This window comes from Mesocricetus auratus, unplaced genomic scaffold (assembly GCF_017639785.1).
Source record: "Mesocricetus auratus isolate SY011 unplaced genomic scaffold, BCM_Maur_2.0 Super-Scaffold_100018, whole genome shotgun sequence".
NCBI lineage: Eukaryota > Metazoa > Chordata > Mammalia > Rodentia > Cricetidae > Mesocricetus > Mesocricetus auratus.
Window position 1 is genome coordinate 27,648,988 of NW_024429199.1, and position 12,661 is coordinate 27,661,648.

The 12,661-nt window shown below is 41.7% G+C and overlaps 1 protein-coding gene across 2 annotated transcripts in view; it reads left to right on the top strand.

Annotated features, from left to right (window-relative positions):
• Arfgef3 (ARFGEF family member 3) overlaps positions 1 to 12,661 on the top strand; it is a 139,837-nt gene that overhangs the window by 52,422 nt on the left and 74,754 nt on the right. For both annotated transcript variants that reach the window (XM_013110177.3, XM_005065842.4), the window contains exon 5: positions 11,785 to 11,853. In XM_013110177.3, coding sequence (XP_012965631.1) covers positions 11,785 to 11,853 — 69 coding nt within the window. The remainder of the gene's footprint in view (positions 1 to 11,784; positions 11,854 to 12,661) is intronic.

Here is a 12,661-nt window from a genome sequence, read left to right on the forward strand (position 1 = left end):
ACTTAAGGCATGAACTACTGAAGGGAAAAGCCAGGAGTGGCCAAGAGAGTCTTGTGTTTCTGTATCCCCCCTGGAGAAATAATCTGCCCTCACCCACTCTATGAGATTCAAATTGGATTTTGTAGGGTGGTTAATCAAGCTTAACAATACAAAGTAAGGTGTCATGTACAACCTCTGACAATAGCACATTAAAATGTCATACAGTTTTTTTATATACATTGGGTTTTTTTTAATGACCTGGAGGCATTGAAGAAAAAAGTCAACGTGTGTGTGTGTGTGTGTGTGTGTGTGTGTGTGTGTGTGTGTGTGTGTGTAAGAAAGAGGAGGGGGAGGGACTTGCATCTACCATCAAGTGCTTTATATGACAGAAGTCTAGCTGATACCTCCAGAACATACACAGGTAGGGAAATCCTGGGTGTGGAGCATGTGCAGTTTGGCTGGCAGTTCTGAGCCTTGGGAGGTGCACTTGGAGCTCTGCTGTCAGAAAGCAGGTAAAGAATGCTTCTGAATGAGCACCTGCAGTCAACCTCTGGGATCAAAGGAAGACAAGGGCTGTTTTCATTTTTTATTTTTCTCTTTGCAGAGCTGAAGGTGAAACCCAGAGCTTGCACACGTTAGGCACACTCTACCACTGACTTGCATCCTCAGCCCAGAAGGATCATGCTTAAGTTCCCTCTCAATAGTATTTTGTGTGCTCACTGTGTGTATGCATGCATGTCCATTTAGAGTCCAGAGATCCACCTCCGGCAGCATCCTCAGGACACCGTCTATCTTGTTTGTTGAGGCGGGCTCTCACTGAGGACAGGCGTGTACTGATTCAGCCCATCTGGCTAGCCAGCAAGCCCTAGGACCCTTTTGTTTCCACCTTGCCAGCACTGGGTTACAAGAACACACTGCCATACTTGGCTTTTTCACAGGAGTTCTGGGATTGAACCCATGTCCTCATACGCAAGCACTTTACCCTCAGAGCTAGCTATTCATGCTCAGCTCTCTATGATGTTTTAATGGAAAGTCTTTCACTGAGAAATGTATCTAAACAGTTACACATTTATCCAGCAGCCTGGCATTTTTAATGTTGGGCCACTCTTCTTCTGCTGTGCACTATGGAAAGAATGATCATTAGCAATGCTTGAGGGCAGAGTGACTGAGTGGTTTGCCTTGTCTCATCAAAGGGCAGAGAAAGCCATGAAGGCACTTTGGAAGATTTACAATTGTCTTTAACATTGAGGGAAATCCAATGCTTGATGAAAAATGTATGACTCTGTAATGTACTGCTGTTGGAGGTTGAGGTTGTGTATAACTCTTTAACTGCTGGTGTTGGGGGGGTCAGTCTAATAAGCTTCTAGCATACTGTATGTGCAATAAGTGCAAGTTAATAGTGTATGGTTCTCCTGAGTAAGTTGTTTCTAGATAGCCTTCCTTCCTGCTGCTAATGTTGACATAATCTTTTTCTACCTGGCATACACATTGAGTTAATACTTACATTTTTCTTCTTTTCTCTTTTACCCTTTTGCTAATGATTAAAAATAAGGTATAATCCTTAATCTATAATCTATAATTTTCTCTTTAAATCGTTTACTCATTCTTTGTGAAATGAGGTTCACATATTATCTATTAATTTCTTTTTATAAGTACCATCACATCTAGGTGCTTGAACATATGTGGGAACTACTTACTCTAACACAATGGTTTAAAACTTTCCTGCTATGGTCTGAAGTTAAACGATTAATTATAGGTGGAAAACTTCAATTTTTACTGTGAATGTTCCAGAATCCTGAGTTCCTAGGGGAGCAGAAACACCCTTCAGTGATCTCAATCACTTATTCAATAAATATTTTATTGCTTTTTGTGTGCCAGGCAATATGCTGGACACAGATGACCCTATGGTATGAAGAAAATGAAATCAAAGCCATTAAAAAAAAACAGTCTTTGGAGGTTAAAGATTAATGCAGAAGTCAGTGAAATATACAAGACTGCATAAACCATGGTAAACACAGTGACAATATAATCCAGCGATCAGAAGAATATTTTTGAAAGGCTCAATAGAGGAAAGTATAAAAGATGTGAAAGGAGGTTATTCTGACAAAGTGATCTTTAGATTGGAAATAATCTAAAAGGCATGAACCAGAACCAGATAGGCAGGACAGCTAGACCCAAAGGGAAGGAAGAGAAGACCAAAGTGTTAATGTTCACTTCAGCTAAAATGAGGCAGAATTTTACTCTTCCCATAAGTTGAGGCCAGAGCTGACTGAGCCCCATCCATTAGAAACCCTCATTTCTTTGTATTGTTTCTCTGTTTTATACTCCACTTTGGCTCCCTAGCCCTAGCCAATACATCTAGTGCAGCAGCCAAGCAGATGGAGGAAAGAGAAGGAAGAAGAAAACACTTTAGCTGGCTTAAGATGGACTGGAACTTGGTCATAGGCCAACGGAAAGTTGTAGAGAAGGCTGGGAAATGTAGTCTCACCCTTACAGCCACGTGCCAGTGTTCTATTCTTGACAAAGGTCACAGTGTGAAAGAGCTGGAAGTCTGCCAAGACACTCACCACACTAGAATCTAGTCTGGCTTGTTTGTCCCCAGAGGCAGCTGGCACGTCATCCCCTCTGCCGCCTCTTGCTCTGTTTTCATTGCTCTTTTCTTTGGGGGGAAGGGATGAAGATGCATTCAGATGTGCCTGGGATTAGAGGCCTACAATAGCCTGTTCAGGGACAATACACACACTCTCCAGCCAGTTATCCCTAAATCATGATGCAGGCCTGGATGGAAACTCCACTAGTTAGTATTAAAAACTAAGGGTAAACTTGTAGGTGCTTTGCTCCATTTGGTGCCTAACCCAGCAGCTGGCATGTGCTTGATAATTGCCTCTTAACTAGGTTATTGACTGATAGAGATGAGAAGGAAACACATGGTATTTTTCAGTGGCCTGCCAGAATAAACAGCAGATGGGACAAACCATATTGTAATTACAGGTGAGACGATAAGTTCAAAATGAGAATATTTTAGATTTGTATGTTAGAATTGAGCAGCCTATATTATCAGCTCATTTCTGTCATTAATTGGAGTGACTTGATTTACTGCTGGACTTGAACTGTCCCTGGAGCAGAAGGACTCTTTCAGCCTTTTAGATTTTTCTGAAAAGGCTCTGTAGCTGGGCTGGGAGTTAAGCTGGTCTTAAATATTGTGTTGAAAGGCAGAGAAGTAAATCAACCTTCCAATTATTCTAACTTCAAAAGCCAACAGGAGGTTCAATGATGACATATAATGAAAGAAAGACATGTAATGTAAGAATGACATGTAATGAAAGACGCATGTGCCTCATTAAAAAGAAAAGAAAAGAAATGCTTGGAACAATGGAGCAACACTTGTCTCTGGGCCACTGGTAGCTTTGATTTTTGTTACAGTTATTAGATGAAACTATATGAAAAGATGTTGAGTAAGAGGAACACTCCTTCACTGCTGATAAGAATGCAAGCTTGTACAGCCACTTTGGAAATCAATATGGCGGTTTCTCAGAAAATCGGGAATCAATCTACCTCAAGCACCAGCTATACCACTCTTGGGCATATACCCAAATGATGCTCAATCATACCACAAGGGCACTTGCTCACTTACGTTCATAGCAGCATTATGCGTAATAGCCAGAATCTGGGAACACCCTAGATGCCCCTCAACCAAAGAATGGAGAAAGGAGATGTGGCACATTTACACAATGGAGTATTACTCAGTGGAAAAAAACACCATAAAATTTGCAGGCAAATGGATCAAGCAAGAAAAAAAATCAGCCTGAGTGAGGTAACTCAGACCCAGAAAGGCAAGCATGGTCTGTACTCACTCATAAGTGGCTATTAGCTATAAAGTTGAGTTTCCAAACTTACACTGGTTTGCTCAGTTTGTCAGTCAGCCTTCTTTCACAGTGAACTACCTGAGAAAGTCAACTGAGGAGGATCATGGTTATCTGCCTCTGATGCTTTTTAGATCCCTTTAAAATCTTTTGTAAAGCAGAGCATCATAGTGGGCAATGCATGGGAGAGCAAAGTTGATTACCTCATTGTATCTAGAAAAAGATAGAGAAATGGGGCGGGGTCTCCTCCAAGGACATTCTCCCAGTGACCTAAGGTCCTCCATTCTCCCACACCTCCTAAAAGTCTCACTATAGACCAATGGGCACCATAGGCTGGTGACCAAGCCTTGGCTACATGAACCTTTGGGAGACATTTGAACTCCCAGTCATGTTCAGCCTTTCACATTGTAACACAGAGTTGGCATCTATAAACTTCATGCTTAAGAGCCACACAATTGAGTTACAAAAAAGTCCCCCCAAAACCTTATAAAGTTTTAAGTAAGCTTATGGTTTTGCATGGGGCTGGATTCATGGTTATCATGGGCTACCTGGGGCTTAACATATCCCTCAACAAGTAATGTTTTTGTTATCAACATGTATCAACTATGTAGAGTTAAATACAAAATATCCAAAGACAAAGGCTTATCATGGAGTAGGAAACAGATAAATAGGTGCACACTTACCATAATTCAAGCTTTGTGGTTGGCACATTCAGCCAAACATGTATTGAAAATATCCAGGGTGTTGGAAATCCATTCAGGGGATTAGATCCAAACATGATTGCATGCTTGTCCTCATTTCCTAAGCAATATAGTGTAATAACTATTTATGCATTGTTTACATTGAATCTGACATTATAAGTAGTCTAGAGCTGCTTTGAAATGTATGAGGATGTGGGTAGATTATATGCTAATATATCACTTTGTATGAACAACTTGAGTATTCACAGACTTTGACATCTGTGTGGTGCTCTGGAATTAATATCCCTTGGATACTGAAGGGCAACTCTGTTCATCTGTGATGCTTAGAAAGTAAAAATTAAGAATTAAAATGTAGAGAAATATAGTCCCTAAGACTAGATTTGTGAGATTACTAGTTAGAAGTGTGAGTTATGGGAAATTTAGAAGGAGGAAGAAATAGAGGAATAGAGGCGGTTTGTTCAGTTGTTCAGTTGCTTAAGTGAATCACTAACCTCATTATAATTGATATTTACATATTTTCCTGGAACATCACTAGTATGTTATGTTCTAGAATCAAGCAATTAATTCCTATGTAATGAATATCAATAATTTATTAAAAGTACAACAAATAAAAGCCATATATAAACCTAGAACATAATCATAAACTAATAGTAGTCTGAAATAATTTGCAAGTTGGATATTCAAGCACTATACCCAAATCTTGTATTGATTAAAAACAATTCTAAATATTATTGGAATAGCCACTTCTTAGAACTAGAGAAAGTTGAAGCAGGAAGAGAATGTCTAATTATCTGCCACATCAAGTTAAGGTTAGTGAATTTTTAGTATCATGAGATGAAATGCCATGCTTGGGATTATAACTCAACCACTCATTTCTGTCTGCAATTCAGGATCTGAACTGGGGAAGAGTTAGTGTCCCAACCATCCCTCCAGCCCTGATTCTAGATCTGCAAGGTCAAGATTTTAAAGATGTTTCAAGAGTGTGAATAATCAAAAACAGTGGTTCTTATCTGAGGCAGTTGTTTCTCCAAGGAAACATTTGGGCATGTCTAGGAAACATCTTGGTTATGACAGTGAGGAAGGAATACCACTGTCATCTACTGGGTAGTCACCCAGGATGCTGTGATGGACTTACAATGCACAGCATCCTTTCTCTCAAAAAAGAATTACTCAGCCCACATTGTCTGTGGTGCTGAGGTTGAGCAACTGTGATAGAAATAGGTACAGTTATCTTTGGCATCTCCATTTTAAGCTTAAAAGAGGAAAATGTTCTCGGGAATTCTATAGGCTTATTTGAGATTCCTTTTCTCTAGAGGCAAGCAATGTTACCGTTTCTTTGTCTCCAGAAGATGGAGGCTGCTTTGTTGCTTAAGTGTGGGATCACATGGGAAAGACTCTGTCTCCTACATGACTAAGAAACATCACCGAGTTTTCTGTTCTTATTGTTGCCAACTTAAAGCCAAAGCCAATCTGAAGTGTTTAAGAGGAAGAATTCTGTTTATTGTGAAAACTCAGACCAGTGTACATGAGATGCCAAAACGCATAGCCAGAGTGGGGATCATCCCCAGAGGAGGAGAGGAGAGTGAGTCGCCATCCCTGGGCTGCATTCCCTTCTCAGTTACTCAGTTTCTTGGCTTGATTTATAAGTTACACTTCATAGCTTGAAAAACTAGACCATAGTTCCTTAAAGGAATCCCTATGCAAAAATTTCTTTTTAATAATTATAGAAAGAGAAAGGTTTCCCTATATCTTCTACGTTGCCACATTTCTCCCAGGAGCCTTGGGATAGTATTGGCTCCCTTCAGTTAGCTCACTTCTTAGTACCTTTTTAGGTAGTGCCATTTCTGTCTCTCCTGAATTTAATTAATCAATTATGTATGTTACCAACATTAAATTTAGAGTCAGAGCTTTACAACTAGGGTATTATGTAGGAGGCCTGGATACACTTCTATAGAACACAGTGTGTTTCCCCAGGCAAATGTTCTCCACAGCTTATTGAGATCATTTATTTTATAGAGTGCGTTCAAGTCAGATGTTAGCTCTGGGGGAAAGGGGACCCTGTCTTTTTGTTTACTGGTGTATGCCTAGGGTCCAGTCCTGAGTCTGACCCCTAGTCCACCTCAGTCAGTATTTGTTGCATGAATGAATGAATGAATGAATGAATGAATGAATGAATGGGAGCCTAATAATGCCACGTACAAGTAGGTGCCAAGGGGATTCAGGCTTTACTGTCCTGTGACTTCAAGAGTCATTCCTTCACATCTGGGTATCCTGGCAATGGTGTGGTGAAGGGTCCATTTGGAATCCTAACAGATTGGCTTCTTCAGCTCATATATCATAACAAGTCACCATATGCATTGGTAAGTGTAAAGAACAGAGTCTCAGAAGAATACAGGGAGAACTGGGGTAGAGGGATGTCTCATGGAGGATACTACTGGCTATAGCAATGATTTCTTTGTAGAGTTAGGATTTTTTGCAATGGTTCTGGGCATCCTTAGTGGAGTCTTACTGTATCTTATTTGCCCAACCAGACCAACTGGAATTGTAGTATTACAGAGTAAAGACCACTTAATTTGAAATGCTTGGACCAAAAGTGTTTTAGCTGTCTGAATTTTTAGGTTTTTTGGAATATTTGAGGTCTCTACTCCAAAAACCCAAGCTTTGAAATGCTGTAAATTCCAAAACTATTTTGAGTTCAGCACTAAGAGTTTCTGACTTGGAAGCATTTCAGATTTTCCATTTAAGGATACGTGTGTGTGTGTGTGTGTGTGTGTGTGTGTGTGTGTGTGTGTGTATGTGTGTGTGTGTGTCTATGTGTATGTTTACATATATATGCATGTGTGTATAAAATATATTTATATCTATATTTTTACATGGAAGGTTATAAACTGTCTCTAGCCAAGCACCGTGAGATTTTCAGAACAGTTTTCTTGTGTGCCATTGAGGCCTCCTAATGGTCCTGTTAATCCACATTATAATAATGACTAAGTCGCACTGAGACTCTGTGAAGCTAATCACTCATAACACAGGGAAGATAGTGAGCATGGACTTGCCCAGCAAGTACTGCAGCCAAGACAGCCAACATAGAGATCTTACTACTAATAGAGTTATTGGTCAAATGGGGAGGGGTACTGAAGGGAGGCACTGATTAAAACAATATATGTAAACTGCCCTGAAGAAGAAAGGATATAAAAATCTGACTTCTGAATTTTCTTCTTTTCTGAGATCACTATGCATTTTAAGAAACTCGTCTCTGTCTTAAAAAGTATGTTACAGGATCTATATCTAATAAAGTGCTTAGAAAATGTGTGGGAATGTGAAGTTGAGAGATTTCAGCTGGACTGACTAGTAAGAATTGGACAGGGGGCACAGTTGTAGGATGACATCCAGTTTACAAACATGGGCAGCCACTAGGAGTCCCCTAATTCTTTCCCCTTGCACTGTATTTTTAATTAGACATTTCTTTAATGTATTCTTTCATCTCAATATATTTGTGGGGATGAGAATTTTAAAGATGAGGTCACAAAGGGCATAAGCAAAGTCACATAATATGTCAATCCTGGACTTCATGGCACAATCATGTCACTAGAACTCTATGGCCCTGAACTCACAGCCCCTACTCTTGTGATCACAGTCACGAGGCAGGGCATGGCTGACAGAGAACTGCAATAGGGACATGCCCTTTTGGAGAAGGGTGGTCCAAGATATTCCCACTCAGAAGAGCACACTGTCCTTTCACACACACCCTCCTCCTCACTGAGCCCCACCCACCTGTCTAATCCTAGTGTGATGGTGTTTCCAGATTCCCTTTCCAATTTGTTGAGAATTTCAACAAATACAATGAACTATGATCATACCACCCTCTTCTTCCTCTACCCAGCTCCTCCTGTATCCTCTAACATACTCCCTCCCAACTTGATCTTGTCTTAAAAAAATAACATACCTACTTGTGCTCAACTATAATAAATCAGCTTTATTCCCCCACAGTGTATGTATGGGGTGGGTGGGTATCCATATATGTGTATAGATATGAGTGCACAGGTGTGTCCATGAGTGTGAGGGCCAGAGGACAGCTTCTCAGTGGGCTGAAACTTTCTGCTCAGAGACCCTCATGGGTCTGTCTGTCTCCACCTCCCCATCACTGAGATAATATATGCATGTTCCCATGCTCAGTGCTTTCACGTGGGTTCTGTGGATTGAACTCATCTCTCTGCATATATGGCAATCACTTTACAACTAGGATATCACCCCAGCCCAAATTCTTTTTTCCACTCTAATTACAATAACTTTTTAACCCAGGTCTCTAGATACATACTTGACAAGGAGTTACTTCTTACACATATCAGCTATTTGATTCTTATTTTTTAAGTGACTTAAGGTCTTTAGTAGCCCTGGCAATGTTCTTTCTCTCTCCATGGAAGACTCTGCCCATTTTCTCTGTTTTCTTGTTAGCTCATGTATGGAGGCAGTTCCAGTCCATTCGATTGCTAGATGCTGCCTGTCACTCAAACTCGTGCTGTTAGTGCTAATTTAGTCAATATGCTTCACTACCCCCTGGGAAGGATGTATTTCTAACAGAATTGCCCTCAATATTTAGGGACTCTTGTTTTCCTTGGAAGCTACGTGCCCAGAGTGTTAATGCAAATTTTTGCCTGCTCATTATCTGGAGAAAGCCAGACACTAAATTAATTTGCTTTTACCCTATGTTTCCTACACCCCATCTGTGGTGTGTTCTGATGGATTAGTGCTTGCTGGGCATGGAGGGGGGGAGTGCAGAATAGTCACTCTATCTTTTTTTTCTCTCTCCTTGCCACATCAGCCTAGCTAGATACCATGCCCTTTATCTTGTGAGTCATGGATACCATCCACTCCACAATTAAGACCCAGTGTGTTTTCCACACAATAAACTGCCTTATTAATATGCCTTACTTCCTCTCTTTGTTTTCAGTTTGTTGGTTTTGCTTTTTCCGGATAGCTCAGAGAGTCTGTGAATACTGGTAGCTCAACACCACTGTGCAAAGCCTGTCTTCTCCAGCATTGCTGGGGATGGGGCTTGGGTAGAAGATCCCCGGTTTTCTGTGTGCCCACGCACATGCTAGAATTCTCTCATGCCAAGATTTCCTGTCATGTACAGAAATGAGTTTTCTTTGTTTCCCCCAAGACTTTTTTCATTGAATACTGCCAATTTATAGTCCTTACTGCCTCCCTGTAGATGTCTACTTCTCAGCTCTGCTGTCTAAATGAAACTCTTGCTCTTGTAAACTGGGTCAAATTGGAAATTCTTTCCAAATCTACTTTCTGCCACCTCAAATTGAATGCATGTCGAGGTGGAAAGTAGAAAAACCAATGGGCAGCTCTGTAAGTAATGTTAATGGTTAACCAGTTCAGATAAATATTTGCCTTCAGCATCTTATAAAGTGTTACCAGTTGCCAGTCTTTATTGACAGTGTTCTCAAACCCATAAGTCCAGCTAGACCAAAAGACCAAAGACCATCATCACTGCCACCCCCAGCCATCATCTTCTTAGCCTTCCTCCCCCCTTGCCAGGGACATGGTATAAAAAGAGAAGGGAAGGAAGCTGTGCCGAGTGACCAAATATTAAAGCAAGAAGGCATCAGATGAGTGTGTCCTGAGTAAACAATGAACAGTAAAGCCTAAGGGGAGAGTATAAATACTAAACTAAGCCAGTAACTGATGAGATGGGTGTTTGTTCAAGATGTGACAGAGGCCACGTGAAGAAGGAGGGTATGAGAGGGAAGGTGGTCTCCAACGTGGTGACATTCGAGACATTCAAGCTTCAGCCTGGAAGATGAGACCCAGAGGAAGTCTATGAAAGGGTTCTTACAGGAGCCACATAGGAAAAGCCAAGGACAGAGGCTTCAGGCAACACACTAAGCTTGTGTATTGAGGAGGCACAGAAGACAGAAGTCCCTCAAAGCAAGTTCTGTGATGACCCCACTGCCTTTACCCTTCCTTTCCTACCAAGCCCAGCTGTAGAAGATAGCCGTTACAGGACATCCACATCCCAGGGGGTCAAAGAACAGTTGCTCCCATGTCCCTTTTTTTCTGGTCACAATAACACAAAACCAATTTTTATCTGGAGTCAACTCAGATATGAAGCCACAGTACGAATAGAAAAACTGGGGAGAAAACCCACAAGTAACTTGTCTAATCTCGTGACACAACTTGGCAAAAAAAAAAAAAAAAACCAATCCATTCTTTCTTTAGTTCTACAGGTTGCTCTCTCTGAAAGACAGGCCGGTCTCCTGGGGCTGCCCGGCTTAACCAGCAGCTCAGACCTATAGGCTGAGAAATAGTTCTTTCTACACCAAGCAAATAAAACCATTCGTTTTGGGTGTGTGGTTAAGTATGCATCCTGTATTATGTGTATGTTCAGGCTTCTGTGTTATTTTATGAATGTGACCAGGTGAGGGAAGTCACCAAAGGATGTCTCTGGCAAGCCACTCTGCAGGGAGCACAGCTGCTGGGTCTGGGGGAGTCAGGCAGAAGGTTCTGACACTTTCCTTCTGTTTTTTTCCAGCAGAAGTCAGACCCCTCAGAGAGGTGGGGGAGGGGTTTGGATTCCTACCTACAAAGACAGGCATGGTTCTTAATGCTGGGTCTCTGACTGATGGGTTCCCTAACAGAGCTTAGTGGAAAGGATATTTAATGAGTCTTAAAGAGCTTGTGAATGTCGTCAACCGTCTAACTACATATCTCGGGGAAGAAAGGGAATCTGAGACCAGAAAGTAAGAAAATGCCAAGGACCATTCTGGGGACAGTTATAGGAGAGAAGAAAGTAGAACGTCTAATCCCATGTGGCGTTGGGAAGGGGTAAGAATAGACAAGCACAGTGACATTTCAGTGTAGGCACAGAGGATGGGGAAGGTATGGGCAGTGTTGTAGCTGAGAGCTTTCATCCTGATCCACAGGCAGCAGGCAGAGAGGAAGAGGAGGGAGAGGGGAAGGGAGAGTACAGAAGAGGAAGGGGAAAAGGAGAAGAGGGAGAGAATGTACCAGGGCTTGGTGTGGGCTTTTGAAACCTCAAAGCCCAGCCCCAGTGACACACCTCCTCCAACAAGGGCACACTTCCTAATCCTTCAAAATAGCTCATCAACTGGGGACTAAGCTTGCGAATATATGAACCTCTGGGGGCCATTTTCATTCAAGCCTCCTCACGAACATATTTCTGTATTTTAACCCTATCCCTCCCTTCTTCCTTCACTTCTTGTGGGGTCTAGGTTTTGCTGTGCATCACCTACACATCAACATTTGACATGAATGGGAGTGCTGTGCTGAAGATTGCAGAGGTGAGTATCCCCTTGCTGCCAGCGGCTCATAGCTGCAGTCCCCCCGAGTTGGGGGAATACTTGATTGAGTACCAGAGAGACTGGCCACTTCTCTGATGACTGTGGGAGTTTCTGCTGGATTTCTTGGTGGGAAGCAAGCTATGTGACTGGTCACCCTTACTGGTCATCCTTACTCCTAACGCCATGGGTTTTAGGACTATGCATGTTTGGGTTTGCTTTGCTTGAGTCTTTACATATGGAATAACAGTACTAGGCTCCCATTCCACTACAACCCAGGCTTATTCTTTCTCAGTCTGTTTTTCCCCTAAGAATAATTGCAGAGTGTTTTCTGCTTAAAATTCATGTTTAAGAAGCCAAGTATGGGATTTATAAACATGTTGATTGATCCAATTCTGTCTGTCTCACAAGCCCTGAAAAATTCATTTTGTCACTGTCACTGAAAAGGTCCTTCTTTACCACCTGTACTGTACAAGAGTCACATGTGCCCTCTAGCACATTCCAAAGTGTGTCCAGCAGAAACCCTGACTCCTTGAATGCCTTAGCTTCTGGAAACACTGTCCTTTCAGAGCGGAGCTTCCCTCTGCCTGGTAGAGTTTTCCTTCCATTCCTTGAAAAGAATGCTTTCAGATTTTGCTTGCTCTGGTAGGAGTACGCATTCAGACCGTGAAGATGCAATGCTTTTCTGTATTCTGAAACCATGGAATCCTACCTCTGAGCTACATTTCCATCCCAGGCAACATAGAAAATGTCCATGGCTGTCAAAAGAGAACCAGAAGTTAGCTGTCTCCCAGCACACTATGAAATAGTT